This window comes from Phyllostomus hastatus, unplaced genomic scaffold (genome assembly GCF_019186645.2).
Source record: "Phyllostomus hastatus isolate PE091 unplaced genomic scaffold, TTU_PhHast_1.1 phas_contig_34, whole genome shotgun sequence".
Taxonomy (NCBI): domain Eukaryota; kingdom Metazoa; phylum Chordata; class Mammalia; order Chiroptera; family Phyllostomidae; genus Phyllostomus; species Phyllostomus hastatus.
In genome coordinates this window covers 33,006,240-33,029,088 of record NW_025333857.1, presented here as the reverse complement: position 1 = coordinate 33,029,088, position 22,849 = coordinate 33,006,240, and the positions used below count along the sequence as shown (strand labels likewise).

The 22,849-nt window shown below is 36.7% G+C and overlaps 1 protein-coding gene across 1 annotated transcript; it reads right to left on the bottom strand.

Annotated features, from left to right (window-relative positions):
- Window positions 1–3,941: 3,941 nt before the first annotated feature.
- On the bottom strand, window positions 3,942–22,029 carry LOC123819580 (cytochrome P450 1A1-like). The gene is made up of 7 exons (XM_045839990.1): window positions 21,864–22,029; window positions 18,259–19,097; window positions 16,877–17,000; window positions 10,161–10,250; window positions 9,962–10,082; window positions 6,930–7,016; window positions 3,942–4,329 (listed from the first exon to the last, which is right to left on the bottom strand). Exons 2-7 carry the CDS (start codon window positions 19,078–19,080, stop codon window positions 4,032–4,034), a joined length of 1,542 nt encoding a protein of 513 aa, XP_045695946.1. The 5' UTR covers window positions 19,081–19,097; window positions 21,864–22,029; the 3' UTR covers window positions 3,942–4,031.
- Between the last annotated feature and the right edge of the window lie 820 nt (window positions 22,030–22,849).

The following is a 22,849-nucleotide window of genomic DNA, read 5'->3' as shown; positions in this document are numbered from 1 at the left end:
ATGATTTTAGGGGGCGGTGTAGTCCCTTCCAATGTTCCCCAAAACCTTCAAGTCAGCTTTCTTTAGAATTACCCTTCTCAGTTATGCCACTGAAAAAATAGGTAAATCCTCCAAACCCATCCTTGGGTATAAACATTACAGGGTGAAAGCGGAGATACCGTCGTCTTTCCACCAGAGTGGGAAGAAATGACAGATGCCATCAGACAACCAATGATTCTGGTTGGAACAAGTCAATGACAAGGTCAGCTGCTGATATGCATGTATGTTGGCAAGATGGAGAGGTCAAAGTGGGAGAAACACAATGCCTTTTCTGGAACACATTTGAGATGTTGCCTTTGGAGATGCCCAGGACACACTTTGACAGTGGTCCTGGGGAGAGTTAGTGGTTAATTTTCAGTTGGAATCTGGTGCTATAAATGTGTCAGTTAAAAAAAATGAATTAAGGTCTTCCTTGATGGGGCCTGGATCTTAGAGATTAAAGTGCGAGAAGACTGAACAGATTTTCAGTCTGAGATGTACACAGGAAGATAAAAATAAAAATATAAGCAGAGATGCCAGAGATACTACCCATACTAGGAAATCTCAGACACTTCTTCTTGCTAAAGCTTTCCCTGCCCTCTCACCAGATCCATTCATAATCATTAATTAATTTCCACAATGACTGAACAACCATTTATTTATTTTCTGCTGTGTTCCTGAAACAGTGCTGGACAGACTGGGTCCAGAATTTGTGGAGCTTGAAGGGAGTAGAGAAGTTCTCATTAAAATAATGAATGAAACCAGGCACTGGGGCAGGAATGGAGGATGTGATCAAGAGTCCATCAAATGAGAACTGCCCCATGCAGTAAATTTAGAAATAAGTGTCAGTACAAAGCCTGAGAAAGATAAAATTATGTTTTGTAGAGGCATTTTAAAACATCAGCAACTCAGAAATACTTTTATTAAGCTCCACTAATATGAGCATTTTGGAATTCAATCATCTTACTTTTCTGGAAAATCCATTCATACAACATGCTTCTTTCCACAGGGGTAGCAGATAAAGGCAATGGTGTTGTGTGTCTGTGGGCACTTTACTATTGGTGGAGCCTGATCATCATATTGAATTCAGGTAAACTATTCTCTGTAAACAATGTGATGAAGGAGGGAAGGAGACCTATATGCGCTTATGGTTTTTTATTTATTTAGGTTTTCTCCATGTCAGAAATGTGTGTCACAGGGAGTCAGTTGTCAGCATCCTGCATTTTATTGTTTTCCAAAGAGAAAACCAGTGGTGTGTTCCACACAATTTGTTTTTATAGCCTGTTAAGCCATTAAACAACTACTTTTCAGCTTTTTCTGATTCAAAGTATACACAGCACAATGTTTTTTGTTTGTTTAAAGTATGAATCTGAGAGTTTGTGGAGAAGTGCTATGTGAGTCTGAAAAATCATACTATGTACCCACCCCTCTGGAGGCCTGGGATCTCTGTAGATTTTATAGCCTAATTAATAATTCTGCAGACAGTAAAAACCCTAGAGACCTCTTTTGCTTCTCTAAAATGGTTCTGATTTCTTATTCTGTCATGTGGATTGATGTTACATCTGAATTACAGGCTTACCTGGAAAGAAGATAGAGAATGGCAATGTAGGAATATGTAAATGTCTTTACAAATTTTGGTGCAAGTTTTCTTCTTTGAAGAGCACTTGGGACCAGACACATTGTATTCCAGTTGCATCATTCAGTGGATCATGTTCCTAGGTCTTCATCTTTATGATATTACCAAGAACTCCAAGGGAGGATGTAGAGTTCTAAGTAGCCATATGTACTTGTGTGTAGCAAGATATCTAATTTGTGTAACTCTGGGTTTATTTTTTTACTTTGTATACAATGACTTTAAGGATTTAATTCATTTTGGTTATCACTGATGCATATATCTATATATTACCAACTGCTCTATAGTCATAATGAGTTTTGTGTGTTGTTTCCAGCTAATAATTTAAGGCATTTGTTAATATAAGTTATTTTGATGTAATATTTTATACACTGTGTTGCTTCTGATTACACTTCATAAAATAAATTACTAAGGTTAAGCAAATACATACAATTAAGGATAATTTATCTTTACATATTAAATGACAAAGAAAATTATTCCTATTTTGCCTTTATACTTTTCTTGTTTTATTCTTGCCCATGTTTCTAAAAATACATAAAAGGCAAACATGAACTGTACAACAAGCCCAGTGGTTCACTGGTTCTCATGCCTCAGAGCACAGTAACAGTGAAGAGTAGCATCTTACAATATGGTGTGTTAAAATAAAAGTACCAAATCACATGTGCTTACTGTTAAAAAAGAAAAGGTTAGAAAAGCACAATTCTTTAAAGAAAATATCAGATGATCAGAAATCAAGATTCTTGCAGTGTTCTAGTCATTCCTATTATTGTTGAGTATGCAGAAGATTTGGCAGTTTCTTATAGAAAAAAAGGTAAACATAGTTTCTACTTAACATACTGTCAGGGACATAATATTATTTATTTCAAAAGCTTTCACACACACACACAAAGTCAAGCAATCCCATTTGCTTATTCCCAAAGATAATGCTGAGTTTATTTATATTTGAAAGGAAAGACTAAGTCCCGACTTTAATCCTCAATGTGTCTGAACTGTTTACCTTCTCTACTTCCATTGCCACAACCTGGTCAGCATGGTCATTATGTAGAGCCACCCCTCCCTAACTGCTCCCCCATTTAAATTGGACCCCAGGTATGCTTTTATGCACCAGCTTGATTTCTAAGTCCTTTTAATGCAAGTCCTCTTAAAGCCTCAATCTGAAATACATGGTTTTTCACAGTCTATTTTATGTTCCTTGTATGACTTAGCTCATTTACAAATTCAAGTAAGGAAGCACACTCATAATGTTGGGTACCACACTGGAAAATATTTTTAAATAATTGATATCTTTTTTTTTCATGCCATCCTGGGCTATATTGTGCCCCTCTCCCATGCCCAAAATTCATGTTGAAGTACTAACCCGCAGTACCTCAGAGTGAAATCGTATTTCAGTGAAGGTTAGGTCTTTAAAGAGTTAACTTACAATGAGGCCAGTAGGATGAGGCTCAATATAATATGACTGGTGTCCTTATGAGATAAAGGAGAGACACAAGGGGTGTGTGCACACAGAGAAAAGACCACGTGGGGACCTGATGAGAAGACAACCATCTTACAAAGGAAGAGAGGCCTTTGGAGAAACCAACCCTGCGGACACCCTGATCTCGAGAAAATAAATTTCTGTTATTCAAGCCACCCAGACTGTGGTATTTTGTTATGGCAGCCCTGGCAGGCTAATACACATGTACACATTTAATAGGTGTCAAAAGCAATTGGTAGCATTGTGAAAACACCACTTTGCCCTGACGTTAAATTCTTAATACAGAAAATGTAAGAGCCAATACAAAAATGGATTTTGAAGACATTCCCCCTCATGTCCTTTTCTCTGCTTCTCTAAAACCAGTTCAGCTAATCAGTTACCACTGAAATGTTCTCTGCTCTTCTAGGCCACTCTTGCTCCCTTCTCTGGAAATCTTGAGCACCAATTTCCCAGACTACTGGAAAAAATATATATTTAACATCAGAACCTTGTTCTCATTCTGAACTCTGTCTTTAAAACCAATGTTAGTATACCTGTCCATTTGAAATTGGCATAAAGGAAGGTAGACAGAGCCTACTTACCTATTTGTTCAATCCACCACATATCTTTCTGTTCCTTTCACATTCACTGTGACACCTGGGACCCCACCACATGAGACATGGGGTCACAATCCCTGAATTACATCACACTTTATTATTATCTTAAAATATCCTTATGAGACGATCTCTCATATTAGAACTGAGGCTATACCACATACTTTAAAAAGACACTTCCTATATTAGGATGATAGACAAAGAATTGAGCTAATAGCATGGCTTTGGGTACAATCTTTAAGTTGTTTATTAAATGAATTTGAATCACACAATTTTTCTGACTTAAACCAGAAACCTGCCTCCAGCTGAGAACCTAAGACGTGCCAGCCGCGGAGCGGGGCTCTGCTCGGAGCTGGTAGGGCGTGGGCTTCATGGCCAACCCATATGTGGGCTTCAGGTCCAGCTCGGCACCAGGGCATTTTTCCAGCTTGAGCTGTTGCAGAACTGTGACGATGAAAATGAATACCTCATTTCTTGCAACATCTTCTCCAAGACATTTCCGGATTCCCATTCCAAATATCAGGACCTTGTCAACAAGACTTTTATTCAGTTCCTTGTTTTCGTTTAGGAATCTCTCAGGACTAAATAAACTAGGATTATCCCAGATAGTTCTGTGTAAAATAGACAAAAGTTACATTTTAAAAAGAAACCATTTGATCATTTTGCCATTCTTGCCAACTTGTGCACAATAATTTTGTTTTTCATGAAATGCTTTGTTCAAGTTTGGAATATACTTTAGAAATTTTATATGATATGAATGTGTAAATACTCATACATATATACATATATGTATATATGAAATTATGTAGATATATCATCATTGTGAGTGTATGTATATAAAATTCTTTAATTTATTGGCATTTTTAGAAGCCATAAAGAGTTAGTACAATTATTTTTAGTTTTTACTAAAATGACTTCTGATTCATTAAATAGTGAATAAAATACTTGAAATTTATCTCAATTTTTTATTATGTTAAATGAAGAGTTCTACAAAATCCTCCTAGGGACATTCCAAACTTTTGGTATAAATAAAAGGAATAAATATTCAATCTCCTTTGCTTTCAACAAAATAAGCATACTTCTCACTCTGGTATAATTATATTAAGCAGAAAGTCTTCATACATCGTCACAGACAGCACCAGGTGACCAGAAAGCAGCTCTGGCTAAGGGGTTGTCCACAGTTCCAAACCTGTCCTGCATCTGGTTCTCTCTTCTCCTCCCACCTTTTGTTTCAGGCACCGAATCTAGCTTTTTCCTGACAACTCGTGCTAGCATGCTTCCAATACACCCTGAGGTGTATACTGGAGACCCACTTGACTTTACCAGGAACTGGACTTCTTTGTGTATCAATGTCATTCTCTTTCTAGGAGAATATTTGTTTTCTTTCTTCACCAAAGTCACAGGTTTGGAGATCTACAAGTTGTACTCAGTCTTTCAATAAATTTTGTTTTGTTCTCACAACATTTTAAAAGTAATTCATTGTCTCTAACACTTAAACATCAGAAGAGCCCATATAAAAATTTCCATTTCCAAGTTCTGTCTTACAACTGAAAGAGCTGACAATGTTGGAACAATGTCCTGCTTGCCTCCCGTTTCCTGCGCTGAATTACGCACAACAGATGACCCCTCCACACTGCTTCAACAAGGGCAATTCTCTCGTTTTTATATTTCCCACTGCTCAGGAGGTGCTTAAGTTAGTGACCTCTGTTTTACTAAATAGGAATAATTTCCCCATTATATCAGGTCTTGAATCACATACTCATTTACCTTAAATAAGTGCCTCTATACAAGCAGTATTTCTTTATAAGCACCTGTGTAAACACAGTTTATTTGAGCATTACTCAATATTCAATATAATCATACATTCTTAGGATACTAGAACACTTAAGACACTTGAGGTAGTGCTGAGAACAAATGCCATTAAGTTTACACTGACTATATTTTTCTTATAGTGAGTTTTTAAATGCTTAGTTTTATTCAGCATAATTGCAAATTGTGAAGAGTGGAAGTAACCTGGTTGGTGTGGCTCAGTGGATGGAGTGCCAGCCTGGGAAGCAAAGGTCACTGGTTTGATTCCCAGTCAGGGCACATGCCTGGGTTGTGGGCCAGGTCCACAGTAGGGGGCACAAAAGAGGCAACCACACATTGATGTTTCCCTCTCTTTCTCCTTCTCTTCTCCTATGTTTAAAAATAAATAAATAAAATCTTTAAAAAAAGAATGGAGGTATCAATCTTTCTGACAATAAATCTTGTGATGGGTCAGACTGTGCAGTGCATCCCACCATTTTGCTGGTTGTGAAGGTGCTGTTAGGTACACAGGACAATCACCTCTCTCCCAAACAGCCTGGAGCATGACACATTGGTCAGAGGAACAGCCCACTAAGTGCACAAGAATGCAATTTCTACCAGTTTCTTGGACACATTAACCTCTGGCAAGACCACATAGAGATTCAGTTTCTGTCAAACAGGATATACACACTGAATGTGAGTCCTGCTTTTGCTACTGACTGAACATGTGACCTTAGGTGATTTGTTTCACCTGGCTGAAAGTTTCTTCAGTTGTAAAATTGGTATCATGGTAGCACAGCTGCAGAGGATTATTGTTGAGGCTCAGAGGAGACACTTCAAGATTTTGTACCCAACAAAGTAGGGTCTATAAATATTAGCTGACATCATCATTATTCCTACCACCACTATCACCACTGCCATCATCCTCATGTTTACTGTGTGAGGTATTTTCATTCAGTCCTTCCCTTTATAGCTGATATGGATGAGACTCTAGTTATATTTTATTTGCAAATATTTGAGTGGCTACTATGTACCAGGCACTGCCCTAGGTGCTGAGATAGAGGAAAACCAAACAAAAAGAAAGAAATATACTCGGCTTGGTCTTTCATATTCTTTGGGGGGATTTCATGCTGCATTTCGAACATCAGTGGCCCTAACCCATGCAGAGGGTGAGCCCCAAAAGTCTTCGGTCCGTATCTCCCCCAGTAAGCCCACTTTTGAAATTGGATTTGCCTTGAATGAATCTCTATTAAGATATTATACTTTCCATTGTCAGTGAGGAGAGAAACCTGAATTTTCTTCCAATTTCTTTTAAGAGAAATAAAAGGAATGATGTTTAGTTAAGAGTGTGTATCTTCCACTATTTTATAAGTAACAAATAACCAAACAAACTTAACCCCAAGAAATGATTTTGGTGACTTACTCATCATGATTTACTTGATACATGTTAATAAAGGTGCACGTTTTCCTGGGAATAAAATAACCATTCAGGGTAGTATCTGCTGTGGTGCTAGGAAAGCAAAGTACATCATTATTATTTCAGTACATTCTGTGAATTTGAATAACCCATCTCTATTAATGTCTTTTAGAAACTATAGTGATATGAAATCTTTGTAAATCTTCATTGTTTCATTAACTAATACATCTTCCACCTATTGCCAAATTAGGAATGTATTCCTTTTCTTGCATTTGTAAAACATATGGAGCACTTAACATATTTAAGACATTGCTATGAGTGAAAATCTCAATGGAAAATTATCTCAATATTTCTATGACAAACTTGCCCATAAGTAGACACATCAAATTATAACAGGAAACTCTAATGAAATTATTACTTTCTGTGTGCCTTGTGTGTTTTGGCTTTTATCAATAGATTAAGAAAACAAAACATGACATCTTTTAGTACCTTGTAGAAGGAACAATGGAACTGGAACTAGAAAATCCGAACTCCAGACACTGTTCACAATTAACTATTGGGCAAACCTCATATCTGCTCTATAATTTCATTTTCTAGCTATGAAATAATATTGTTTGTGTTGGATGATCTCTAAGTTGTATTTAGAACAAATAATCTATTTTTCTAATCCCATACTCAAACTTCTTTATGCAAACTGTATACCTTTGTTTTTTATACCTCTTTAATTATGCATAGATTAGATTAAATCATGTTATATTCCCATGTGGCATTCCCTAACTTCCTAGCTGACCCCCCACACTCACTTCTGCCCCGAAGGAGCAGCAGGGACATTTCAATTTGATGAGTTTGAGAGAAGAATCTGAAAATACTTGGCTTAGCCATTTCTGCATTCTCTCATCTGATAAGCCAACCTGTAGAGAAGGTACATCTCATCTACCATCACTAATCAGATGAGCTTGGAGAAGCAGATTTCATACTTCCATAGGAGACTACTATTGTTTCAACTTGCTAGAGACTGAGTGGCAAAGTATGTCTAATTAAGGTGAGAAGTATAAGGAAGCCTACTTGACCCATCTCTAAGCCAAATTGTATGAACTGCCTCTGACCATTAGGAAAGCTCACGTTTGAATTTCTGTCTGATCTATGCTCATCTTGTAGCTAGTATTGAACTTTATAAAATTATATGGACATTAGTCATTGGGTACCCTGAAAATCCAATGAAGGTGATGCCAGGAAAGGAATGTATCAATTTTGGAGGAAAGATTACCTCCTTCTAAGCATGGTCACTTGCTTGTTTCAATATATCCTTGTCCACATGCTCTCTGTGTGTTCAGCTGCTCCAATTCTACTGTATGTCAAAAACTTCATGCTCCTATTTTATAGAAACTTAGCATATAAAACTTGATTTCATTTATTAAATATGAGTATTTTAAAGGAGAATTCAATATATACACACATTAATTGTAGGATTTTTCTCTCTCTCCATATATATTCCTGTAACTTTTGTATGAAAGTGCATTTCCACATAGCTATTAGGAAACATACATGTAATAAGTATTTATTATGGTACTATTTGGTCTTATGTAGTGTATGTTCATGTGTGTGTTGCAGGTAATAGCAAAATTTTTGTTCCTTTTATCAATGATTATTCCTTTTAGCTTCTTTTAATTCATTTTAACATATTTCCTGCTTTTTGATCCACATCTTTTTAAATAGAATACAGTAAAATTCCAGGTATAGTAAGATAATTTAGTCCCAAAGAACATGTATGTCTTTTACATGAGTGCAAAAATTCTTGTTTCAATATAACACTACTCTCATTGGTCAATGAATTGTTCTTTTATATACTATTTCTTCATTTTGAGTAATATAATGAACAGTTATGTTTTAAGATGAATTTTCCTCTCAGATATGTCCTCAGATGTGTTTTCCCAGCTCCAAAGTAAATGCTCACTGTCATTTAATTCAAATGGTGCCTGTCAATTTTGCAGAGCCTCTCTGTTCCTGATTATTTAGTAAAGCTTATAGGTCATACTCTTTTATAACTAACCCATGTCACCTTATGAAATCATTGGGACAGAAGAATGGCTTCTTTAAAAATAGGACCTGTTTTTAAAACCTAACCTGAAGATGAAATTTACTTCAAATAGAAAGTGGGTCTGCAGGACAGGGATCACTGTGAGTTAACAGCATTGCATATGAATATGGAAAACAAAATAAGGAGACACAATGCAGGGAAATGTGTTGCTCAGTGTCTGACCTTGACTCTGCTCAGCCAGTGGTCTGGCTTTTTTAGGACACCTCAGCTGAAGGCACCACCTCCTACTGCACCAATAATCACGATTACCTCAGCTTCCTGGAGTGAGAGACATTCCCACTCCCTCTCTGTTGAAAGGCTGGAAGCAAAAAAGCACTGAGATTTTTATTTTTTTATTTTAATTGTATGGAATGGAAATAGTTCAAAGTACCAGAACTTTGATTGCTCACATTTATATTTAATAAAGATTAATCTATACTGACATGCATTTGTGAGCTGGAGAGTCTGTAAGGTTCAGTAAACTTTCAAATATTTATAAATAGAAACTCTGTTTAATCTATTTGTGGTAACACTGGCCTCCTTAGTCGATTGACCAGCGGAATTCTAAGCTACTGAAAAAGACGCCTCATCAGCAGACAGCTAAGACTCTTCATAGGAAAAAGTTAAGTGAGTTTGTAAGACATTTCACAGCCCAAAATATATTATGGTTGTATTATCTATTCCCTGGAACTTCCATATCCTTTTCTCCCTTAATTAGTATATGTAAGATAAAAATTAATGGTATCAAAATTTAGTTATGAAAATAGTCACAAAATATGCTGTTGTGCTCTGTAAAAATTTCACTGGACAATTTCAAAATAAAATAAAATAAGATATAAAATAATGAAATAACACTAACATAACATATATTTTAAAAGATCTAAAGTATTCAAATGCCTTAGACTCCTCATTCCCCTCCACCCACCATTGACTGCTTTTCAAAAGAGAATCACAAGCTTACCAATGTGGAATAGTAAAAGGGATAAAGGAGGCATGTCTGAATATTTCATTTATGAAAGCTTCTGTGTAGGGTAAAACTTTCCTGTCTTCAAATCTGGGTGATTTAAGCCCAATGTTTCCATCTGAAAGAAAATGTTTTCTATTTAATAAGAAAAAATGACAATTATAAGGATTATATTTTTCATCTGAAAGCACATTACCAATTTCTTCTTGAATTCTAGTTTGAATTTCTGGATAGAATACCAAATAAAGAAAACTCCAATACAAACAAGTTGATACAGTTTCAAAACCTGAAAAAAAATGAGACAAAATATCATGGAGAAAATCAGCAAAATTGGTATTCTCATTTACTTCATATTCCAATACTATGAATCCAGGAAAAGAATCTAAATATAACTAATAATTAGTAAACTCACAGTAAAGTAATTACTATGTATTAAAGTTTGCTTCAGAATATAGGCTTAACTACTCATCCATTAGCATAGTCACTATCAATAGGACAGAAATCAGTAAGTGTTGGTGAAGATGTACAAAATTGGAATCTTTATGCATTGCTAGTTGATAGTTAAACTGGTGTAGTCACTATAGGAAACAGTATGAAAGTTTCTCAAAAAAATTAATGGGAATTATCATATAATCCAGAAATCTCACTTGTGTGTATAGCATATCCAAAATAATTAAAAACTGGGTCTCAAAGAGATATTTGCACACCCAAGTATGTTGCAGCAATATTCATAATAGCTAAGAGGTGAAAACAACCCCCATGTCCATTGATGGATGCATGGATAAACACAACATGGTATATACATGCAATAGAGTATTATGCAGTCTTAAAAAAGGAGATCCTGTCACGTGCTACAACATGTCTGAACTCAAAGACGTTATGTTAAATGAAATAAGTCAGTCACAAAAAGAAAAATACTATATGATTTCACTCATATGAGGTATCTAAAGTAGTCAAATAATAGAAACAGAAATTAAAAAAATAGTTGCTAGGGCTAGGGGAAAGAGACGAGATAATTGGTGTTTAACAGACATAGAGTTCAGTTTTGCAAGATGAAAAAAGACTAGAAACTTCGGGTGAAGATGGAGGTGTAGGTAAGCACTCTTTTCCTCCTTGCACAACTACAGAAAAATTACAACTAAACCTTAAAACAACACCCAGAACCATCAGAAAATCAAGCTGTGTGGAAGTCCAACAACCAAGGATTTAAAGAAGCTACATTCATCCAGATGGGTAGGAGGTATGGAGACATGGTGTGGCCTGGAGAGGCAGCAGAACATGCAGTCCCACAGTGACATATGGTGGATAAAAATCAGGAGGGATACATTGGGAGTGAGGGATCCGAGCCCTAGGCAAGACCACATAGCCTAGGTTTCCAGAGCCAGGAAGATGAATCCTCATAACTTAAATCCAGTGGAGGTGGGGGCAGTGGAAGAAACTGCCATATTTTCAGGAGACTCCATTTAAAGGGCCCTCATGGACTTATAAACTACATGAAACCACCCCCTCTGGGATTCAGCACCAGGGAAACAGCTGGAAGGGCACCAGTCACAAATGGGCAGTAAGTGAAGTCATTAGAAACAGGGTAAGTTCCAATCAAACCTCCAAAAGCCAGGCAGCAGTACTGTCCCCTCTCTAAGCTCTCCACCCACACAGAGCTACAAAGCAGTGAAGTAGGATACCAGTCCCTGGCAATTACCTAAGGCTTCACCCCACACAATTTACAGGTTGCCTTTTCTACAGTAGGCCACACTACAATAGGGAGTCACAGTAGCTCTACCTGATACACAGGAACAAACACAGAGACACTGCCAAATTGAAGAGACAAAGAAATATGCCCCAAATAAAAGAAAAGAACAAAACACCAGAAAAAGAACTAAATGAAATGGAGATAACCAACCTATCAGTTGCAGAGTTCAAAATACTGGTTATCAGGATGCTCAAAGAACTCATTGAGTATGGAAACAGCATAAAAAAGACCCAGGAAGAAATGAGGGTTACATTAAGTGAAATAAAGAAAAATCTATGGGGAACCAACAGTGGAGTGGATGAAGCCAAAATTCAAATCAATGATTTTGTACATAAGAAAGAAATAAGCATTCAACCAGAACAACAAGAAGAAAAATATTTTTTTAAAAATGAGGCCCCTGGGACATCTCCAAATGTACCAACATCTGAATCATAGGGGTGCCAGAAAGAGAAGGGGAAGAAATTAAAACCTTATTTGAAAAAATAATGAAAGAAAACGTTCCTAAATTGGTGAGGGAAATAGACATACAAGTCCAGGAAGCACAGAGAGTCCCAATCAAGTTGGACTCAAAGAGGACCACACCAATACACATCATAATTAAAATGTCAAAGGTTAAAGATAAACAAAGAATCTTAAAAGCAGCAAGAGAAAAGCAGAGAGTTACCTACAAAGGAGTTTCCATAAGAATTCCAGCTGATTTCTCAAAGGAAGCTTTGCAGGCTAGAAGGGACTAGCAAGAAGTATTCAAAGTGATGAAAAGCAAGGACCTACAACCTAGATTATTATAACCAGCAAAACTATCATTTAGAATGAAGGGGCAGATAAGGTGCTTCTCAGACAAGGTAAACCTAAGGGAGTTCATCATCACCAAGCCCATTATTACATAAAATGTTAAAGGGGCTTATTTTAAAAAAAGAGGAAAGTCAAAACTATGAACATTAAAATGGCAACGAATTCACAATTATCAAAAACAATTTAAAAGACAAACTATGCAAACAACCAGAATAGGAACAGAATCATAGATATGGAGATCATTTGGAGGGTTATTAGCTGGGAGGGGGAAGGGGAAGAAGAGGGGAAATGGTGCAGGGATTAAAAAGCATAAATGCAGCCTTGGCTGGCATAGCTCAGTGGATTGAGCATGGGCTGCGAACCAAAGTGTCGCAGGTTCAATTCCCAGTCAGGGTACATGACTGCATTGCAGGGCCACGACCCCCAGCAACCACACATTGATGTTTCTCCCTCTCTCTCTCTCTGTCTCTCTGTCTCTCTCTCTCTCCCCCTCCCTTCCTTCTCTAAAAATAAATAAATAAAATCTTTTAAAAAAGCATAATCGTTAGGCACAAAATAGACTGGGGGATGTTAAAAATAGTATAGGAAATGGAGAAACCAAAGAACTTAAAAGCATGACCTATGGACATTAACTAAGGGAGGGATTGCTAGAAAGGATGCTGGTACTGGTGGAGGGGGAAAAGGAAGAAAAATTGGGACAACTGTAGTAGCATAATCAACAAAACATATTTTAAAAAAAGAAAAAGAAAACAGACTAGAGATCTGTTACACAGCAATGTGAATATACATAATATCACTAAACTGTATACTTAAAAATGTCTAAGGTAGTAAATTTAATGTTTATGAGTTTAAAACCACAATAAAATAAATCAAAATTAAAAATATATAGTTATTATTTATGACAAGTAAAAACAATGGAAATATTTCATTATATATCATGTTAATAATTGCTATGATCTATGTAGTAATAATAATGATAATTTATAAGTGACCACTGATTACTCTGTTCCATGCTATATATCTATATATCTATACATCTATATAAGGTGTATATAATTATGCTTATTTTACTGAAGATAAAAATGTGCTTTAAAGACATTATGTGCCTTGTTGAAGGTGACTCAGAGAAGAGGCAGAGTCAGCACTTAAACTTGGACTTATCAGGATCAAAAAGCCCTATGTTTGAATTAGCATGGCACATAATAGAGGACTGAGTACATTCAATTTTTTAATACTAATTTTTAGTGTACCTGTTGTTATAGTTTAAAATTCATCCTTTGAATAGGGTATAATCACTTTTGAGATTACTTATACATTGACTAAATCCTTTTCATTATTGAAAACAAAAGCAAGAAAAAAGTCATGTCATTTTTTTTCTCAAGAGCAATTTTAACACTATGTCAAAAAAAATCACTTCTCAAAAACCTAACACTCAAAAATGCCACATTAAAAAGACTTTCTAGACTGTTTCAATTATGAATTCACCTCTATGATAACCAAATGTCAAAATTAATTATGGTATTTGTGTTTTCTACAAAATAAAATCTAGTAGCAAAATTAGTGTTTACATCAACATATCTTTTTTCATTTTTTCATTTTTTCTTATATTTTTTATTGTTATTATATTACAGTTGTTCCAATTTTTGCCCCTGTGCCCTCCTCCGCCCAGCATATCTTTTCCCCAGGTTTCTATGGTGATGATAACAATAATGACCGCAAACTTTAATCACTTAATTACATTGTTATTGAGATGGGGCTATAATTACTCACACTTTAAAGATGAGAAACTTGCAGCAAAGATATGGTTAAATATTTCACCAGGGCCACAAAGAGATAAAGCTAACACCCAAAATCAAGCTTCTGTGCTCTGGAGCATTGAGACTTAAACCATTTGTTTCTTCTCTAAACAACTTGTAACACAACATGAACAAGAAATACACCCAGATATAGCTGCAGGGCAGAGGAAACTCCATTCCAAGTTTCTCTTCTCAAGACCTGGTTTTCAGATCTCACCAAAAAACTACTCGACCTAATAAGTGTATTTGACAAAGCAGTGGGATATGAAGTCAATATTCAGATATCAAAGGCATTTTTGTACACCAACAATGAAATATCAGAAACAGAAGTCAGGGAAAAATCCCATTTGATATAGCAACAAGAAAAATAAAGTACCTAGGGATAAAGTTAAGCAAAGAGGTAAAAGATTTGTACTCAGAAAACTACACAACACTGAAGAAAGAAATTAAGGAAGACATAAATAAATGGAAGAATATACCATGTTCATGGATTGGAAGAATTCACATCATCAAAATGTCCATACCACCCAAAGCAATTTATAGATTCAAGGCAACCCCTATTAAAATACCAGTGACATATTTCACAGATATAGAACAAACATTTCAAAAATTTATATGGAACCATAAACAACCCTGAGTCGCAATGGCAATTTTGAGAAAGAAGAACAAAGTAGGAGGGATCACCATACCTGACATCAAACTATACTACAAGGCCACTGTAACCAAAACAGTCTGGTACTGGCATAAGAACAGACACATAGATCAATGAGACAGAATAGAGAGCCCAGAAATAAACCCATGTTTCTACGGTCAATTAATATGCAACAAAGGAGGAAGCAAAAAATGGAGTAAAAATAGCCTCCTTAACAAATGGTGTTGGGAAAGCTGGACAGCTACATGCAATAAAATGATATCTAACCACCAATTTACACCATGCACAAAAATAACTCAAGATAAAGACTTAAATATAAGTCACAACACTATAAAAGTCCTAGAGGAGAACATAGACAGGAAAATCTCACATATTCCACAGAGCAATATTTTCACTAATATGTCCCCTAGAGCAAGGGACATAAAGAAAAGAGTAAACAAATGGGACTTCATCAAAATAAAAAGCTTCTGCATGGCTAAATAAAACATCTGCAAAATGAATAGGGAACCAACTGAATGGGAAAATACATTTGCAAATGATACCTTGGACAAGGGTTTGATCTTCTAAATATATCAAGAACTCACATGACTCTACTCAAGGAAGACAAACAATCTGATTAAAAAATAGGCAAAGGACCTGAACAGACACTTCTCCAAGGACATACAGAGGGCCCAGAGACATATGAAAAGATGCTCAGCAGCACTAGCCATCAGAGAGATGCACATTAAAACCACCATGAGATATCACTTCATACCGGTCCAATGGTCATCATAAACAAATCAACAAATAAGTGCTAGAGAGGCTGTGGAGCAAAGGGAACCCTATTATATTGTTGGTGGAATGCAGATTGGTGCAGCCACTGTGAAAAACAGTATGGAATTTCCTCAAAAAACTGAAAACGGAACTGCCTTTTGGCCCAGCCATTCCACAGCTGGGAATGATCTTGACAGTTTTATGTATATCTGAAATACATTACCTCAACAAATCAAGATGAAAATAAAGCCCACTTGATGTGTTAATCACACCCACACACACCCAGTCTTTAGTATTCATGGAGTGCAGACTTTAAAAAATGATCCTCACAAAATGTAACAATAGCATTTAGCTTCAGATAGTTGTCAGAAGAAATGGTAAGTACAGAGTGATCACATCTGCATGATAAATAATGAGTGCATCCATAAATTTAAATGGTCACAATAATATACATATATATGTAGGTAGTGGGGGTGGGGGGAAGCAGTGGTATTCACATAGGAAAAATAATACAAATCAAAACAAATGCCTCTTGTTTGTGAAAAAAATTCAGGAACACAGATGCATAAATCCTAGAAAAAAAATGAATCAATTTGCCTATAAATATAGTATAAAGAAAAAAGGAAAAAATGAGTTTGAAGAATACTCCCCCTAAAATAAAACTGTGAAAACACCTTTAGTATTTTGATGTTTCCCTCCATCTTTCTCTCCATCCCTTCCTCTCTCACTAAAAATAAATACAATCTTTAAAAAAAGATCATGATAATATAAAAATAAATGGTAACACCTGACAATATAAAGCCTGCTTTACAAAAAATACCTAAAACAAAAAAAAACCTTTTAAACAGATAAAGAATAAATGTCAACAGGTTGAGAGTGGGATGAAGGGATGCAGAGTAATAAACAAACGAGGACAGGCATTTCATGAACAATGATGTTAATGCAGATGGAGACCATAATTAACTCAATTCTCTACTCCTGAGATGAAAATAAAGTTTTCTAAATGACATGGGAAGAAGGCAGATTGTTAAATTGTTAAATCAGAGTGAGATAACTACACAAAATGGCTGAGATCATAAAAGTGAAATACTCTAAACTGTAAACTGTAGAACATAAAAATAGCAATTAATTCTTATTTCCCTTACATTTCGAGAAATACTTTCACATACCAGCTCCGAAGATGTCATTCACAGTGCTTATGATTTCATCATCATTTAAAGTGGCTGTTTTGGTAGTGGCATATTTGTTGTGGCATGTACTAATCAGAGCATCAGTAATGTCTCGCATATGGTCCTGAGGAGACAAATCTGAGTATGATTACTGATCCCTATTTACATTTTATGTCATATGTGAATCTCACGCACCATGTCATATAAAATGAACTCAATTTGCCTAGGAATGTGAAGACTATAGTAGATCATTTTAAAACTTACAGCCAATTTTGTTTGTCAAATTTTATGCTCAATGTTAAAAGAATGTAAAATAGAAAACCAAGAGAGCAAACTCAATTTTCTTTTTAAAGTTTCTTTCAATCAATAAGAAAGTTCCTATGGCTGGAAGCATAGTTGAAAAAAATTAGAGATTAGCTTACCATGTAGACATTGCTGGGTAATGAACATAAGCAGAGGTTTCCAAAGCCATTGTAAGAATTTTACTGTAATCAGCATGCAGAAAGAGATGAGGATGAAGTAGGTTAGGGAGTAGGAAGAAAAACCTAGGACTTTATGAATTCGTTTACTTATTGTATTTGTTCTAACATTCCTGAATGGTACCTTGAAACAGATTGTTTATTGTCTCTTCTTTTTCATTGCAAGGGACTTAACTCCTTACAGCTCTTCATTTGCTCAGTTATCCATCTTTTCTTTTTTATTTTTTCATGATGTTATGATCTCAGCAAACTGGCCTTCAACAGCTACTATTCTTTATAGTACATACATATTTCAAGCGAGAAATTTACTCTTCTGTGGACCATAAAAAATGGACCAAAAACATCACAGTGGCCTCACAGAAAGGTCTATTTTTGTCACCTGAAGTAACTTCTCAAAGTTTATTTCTATATAGTAAAGGGACTCAAGTAGAAAAAAAGGGTAAATTGGAAGCACCCTATACAATTTTTTTTGTAATTATTCAAAACACTTTCTGAAAAAAAATGCTGACACTTTTAAAACCTCATAGTCTCAGATGTGAAATGGAAGAGAAAGAAATCAGTGGCCGATTTTTTCAAAGAGCTTACCTACATGGTAATTATTCATCAGCCAACTGCAGATTCACAATTCAAATATGTACTTTAGCACACACCAGAGAAATTTCTGAGGTTCCAAAGAATTCAGAACTCTTCTTAGAGTCCCTATATTAGAACTAAGTAATACTGCCCTATAAGCTCACTGACTGAAACTCACATTTCCTAATAGTTTGTGTCAGTCATTATGGCAAAATTATAGTGAAAAGAACCAAGGACTAATATATACAACTTCCTGGGCACTCAACACATCTCATCATTATCTTTTGCTTCTTACCAAATCCCTTGCCCTGGTATGAATTTAAATCCTACCTTATCATATGTAGTAAGATGATCTTGTACATGTTGTGCAACAAACTGATTGAAGGCCCGATAAAACTTTTGAGGAGCATTTATAATCTGGAGTGGAAGGTAGCGAAAACATGGTATGAAATCGGCAGGATTAGCTGCACTTGAGGCCTTGAGTAAGTCGTCATTAGTTTTAACTATCCTAAGAAACTCCTTGTCGCCATGGTCATATCTCTTGCCAAAGCAAAGGGCACAGACAATGTTGGCTACTGCACACGTGATGGCATTTCTGGGATCAAAGCTGCCATTCTTAGAAGTCAGCTCTGCAAAGACTTTAACCAGCTCAGCAGCTTCCTTGGTGACATGTTCCTCAAGTAAGCAAGAGCAAGTGGAGGATTTTGCTTCTGCTTTAGAGAAAGTTCGTAAAGCATTAGAGGCTATTTTCTTATGAAGCTTCCAACTCTCACCATAATTGACAGAAAATGAAAGACTCTTTCCTTCTGCCAGGAAAGAAAATGTGTGCATGTTAGGTCTGCCTGCAAAATGCTCTCCATTCTTGAGTAGTACTTGCTTCACCATTTCCATTCCATTCACTACCAGGACAGGCACCATGCCAAGTTTGATGAGAAAAACATCTCCATATTTCTTCCTCATCTCTATGAATGTAAGGTAAGGATGGTCTCCAAGCTGAAGAAGATTTCCTATGATGGGGAAGGACCATGGGCCAGGAGGAGACACCTGCTTTCTCCCCTTACTCCCGAGTACTCTCACAAAAATAAAAACCATCACCAAAATTATGAGAGAAGTGGTCACCTCTCCAGGAGCTATTGCCATGTCAAGTATCATTTTCAGGAATAAAGCACCTAAAATAAAAAATATATATAAACCTTATTTTTACCACTCTAAGCAGAGACTAAGAGCCTTTCTCCCTTTACATTTAAATGAAAAGTACAGACTCTTTGTAGTTAGTTGAGAACTATTCTTAACCAATGTACCAAGAGGACAAAATCACATTCTTATAAAATGCATTGTACCTTTATTCCAATTCTATTATTTTCACAATTCTAAACACCGGACCAAATTGTTTCATGTCACTCATTGATACAATAGACAGACGAAGACAATTTTTATGTAGAAAGCACCTTTGTGGTTGGGAAGGAGCTTAAGGCCATAGACGCTAATTTCATACTCATTATTAGCCAAGGATCTTCATCTTGTCACTTAATCTAAGTTCATCCCAGTTTCCTTATGAAAGTATCCTATCTGACAGGATTAGTCATTCATTCTTTCAACAAATATTGATTGACTTTCCCACCCCATGTCAGGCACTAAAAAATATAAAATTTCACAGACTCAAGAGGAAAATAGATAAACAACCATACAATTACAAAGTGGAAAATGCTATAGAGAGTTGAGTACAGAGCCATCTGTCATTGATTAAGGATCAAAATAAATCATTAAGAAGTACTTAGTGAATAATAGCTATTTAGTGAATATCTAATTGTTTGTCTGCCTAACCTGTCCTTACACTTCCCAAGCCTCTTAAAAGGGTGACCTACTGAAGCTACATATCCTTCTGCTCCATAACTTGCTCTTGTAGCCATGGGTGATTGATCCAAGAATGGGCCACTGACCCAAAATGAACTTTCCTTAGGAAGATGGAATTGGAACTGTGAAAGATCATCTCCTCTTTGGGCAGCTGTATCTACAAAATCTAAGTTTGAAGATATGATTTGGGGACCTTTAACCCATCGGAAGGACATGAGAAACTGTGAAAGCAGGTCTGAAAAATAAATGAAATAGAAAGGAAAAAAAAATAGACTGAGGGAGGCCTCCTGACCTTGCATTCACTACTTCTAGTACCTTCATGCGATCTAGTCCTTGGACTGAATTCATTCCTGCTTAAACTAACTATAATTTGTTTCCATTACTCACATCAAAGAGGGACCTAACAAAAAAATAAAGTTTCATATACATGCAGAATACATTTGTTACTCATTTTATTTTATAGTAACTACAGAGGGAATAAAAAAACATTCCTTTAAAAGCATACATAACTAAACTGTTCACATTATTCAAATTATTTACAGGACAAATAACATTGGGAGGCATTAGAATCGTTCACCAGTGTAAATGTCCAGTTCTCACTTGATTTATTCTAGACATTTTAAATAAATAAACAAGCAAACCCTTGTCACCTGTCTTACCTGATTGCTTCACTTTTCTAAGTTCACAGATAAAATGTGGCTAACTGCACCAACTTGGTTGGTACTGGTTGCTAAACACTGAACTTTGGAATTAAAAGTGAGAAGTCAACATTTGTATGGAAAAAAAGAACCTGAATACACATTTAAATTAAAAAGAAAAACAGTCCTTAATCAATGCAACAGCTACAACTTGCAAAACTTTCATTTTCTCTCTGTTCACGAAGGAAACAGTGGGGGCCTCATTGTGTTTCTGCTTTGCAGCATGCTGATTTTGCAAAACATTTTCCATTAAAAATAACTATGACCTTGTACTGCCCACTTACCATGTGTCCGATCTAGAACCAAACATTAAATCTGCACTGTCTTTTAAAACTCGCTCTTCTAAGAGAATTACAGAGAAGCTTAGAGAGAGAGTCATTTTCCCCATTTACTTCCCATGTTTTTTCAGCTGAATAACGAAGCATCAATAACCTTTGGCACTTTTATTTTTTTACAAAATTTAATTTCTCTTGGGCATTCACCAAATTGCTAGTTTGCACATTGAGAATCATCAGTGGCATTTCCAAAGCAGGATACTAAATAGGTGAGAAGCAGGTGTATGGGAAAGAACTTCGGGGACTCATAAGGATGACTGGGTTTCCTAACTCCCTCCTGCCCTGTTCAGCTGTGAGACTTCTGCTAAATCACATCTGCCTTCGCCTCATTTTCCTCGTCTGTAAAATGACCACTTCGCACTGGAAGACTTTGAAGACCAGCTGCAGTCTTCAGTGATCAAAGCTAGCAGGGAAAACGGGGCAGAAGCACCAGTGTGACACATGGGGTTAATTGCCCAGAAACATTATGTTGCCAGAGTTTCCAGGGCAGTTTACAGTTCATCAACAAATGTAAGTAACTGCGATCACCGTCAATTCTTGTTCAGCCTGGGTTCTTCTAGCTTCATTTATTAAAATCTCATTGGCTGCTTTCCAGGGCCAGACGTATTGCCAGCTTTCCCAGCAGCTTTCTTGGAAAGCTCTAAAGGTACACTCTGTTCCTGTGTTGGGGGGAATTAGGGCTGAGGGCAGGGAGTAAAAGGTCCCCTAAGGGTGGGCTGCTGCATCGTCGTCAAAGATTCCAAGGGAACTCTAGATACCAGCCAGGTAAGAAGAGCATGCATAGGTTGGGGGATTTTGTACTGATCTTCAAACGTAGACACACATTATACGCCTCCCCCGCCCCCGCTCCAAGCTGGTTAAACCGTTGCAATGATCACATCCCGCACAGACAATTACATCCGAATCTCTAGGGATGGATACATTTTTTAAAAGCTCCTCAATATGACTAAGAGGAATTCCAAGTTGAAGACCTTTTTGGAGGAATAGCAACCTGTATGAGATCAACAAATCCATTCATCCCAATTTCAGTGAAGCTCGGGAAGCTCACCTGTGCCCAGAAATCTTGCAGGTCAGTGCGAGGAATCTGCAGAAGGATCTAACGACTAATAAAGTTTTGGAGAAAGACGAAGGTATCCTAGGAAACAGAGCAATCTGTTCACAGCGGCAGCAGGCCTCGGGAAAGGCTGGGAGAAAACTTTCCAGTAAGAGACCCGGGAGGGGAGGACCTTGGACCCATGTGGGGAGGAGTCTGGAACTGGATTAGGACGTTTGAGAGCTAAAGGGAGGGATGAAGAAGCCTCAGCAGCCAAAATTGGGCCCAGGAAGCTGGGAAACTCCAGCGTGAATGGAAGGAGAGGGACAGATGGAGCAAGGGGTCCTGACAAAAAGAGGACAGAAATTGATATTGGAAAAAAGCAGGGCAGGAGAGGGTGGTTGGGAAGACTAATAATTTTTAAATTGCTTGTGACAAGCAGAGGTAGTTTTAGAAGGCAGCAAAGAAATGGGGAGGAAAAATAGGATTGTACAGAGGCATTGCTTTGCTGCGAGTTTCAGAAAACCAGGAGAATGCACCACACCCTAGACAAGGAGTTGGGGATTAGGGGACGGGGGAGGGGTGGAGCGGAGATGCGTGGAATTAAACATCTAGGAAACAGGTTTCTCGGGTGGATTTGGCAGATTCCTTGGGGAGTTTCACCATCCTGACAGATTTGTATTTCCACAACTAAAATAGTCAACTTCTGAGGATATTTATAGTTTTGATTTAAGAATGTATTCTCACCTACATCAGGGTACTTTTTCTACCTGAAGTCTCCTTTCTCTACCTGTTACTAGGTAAACGATGCATGGTTTGGGGATATCTTCCTGTCAAGATGTCTGCAACTTATTATATAACAAACTTTAAAAAAAAATTTAGAGTCTTTGGCTCAGAAAATATTTGAGGTTTCAAGGTCAGTTTTGAATGAGAATATCCAAGAATGATCCCTGGTAGTCAGTATGTTCTCACATAGGGAAGAAAGCAAATCCCCAAAGTGA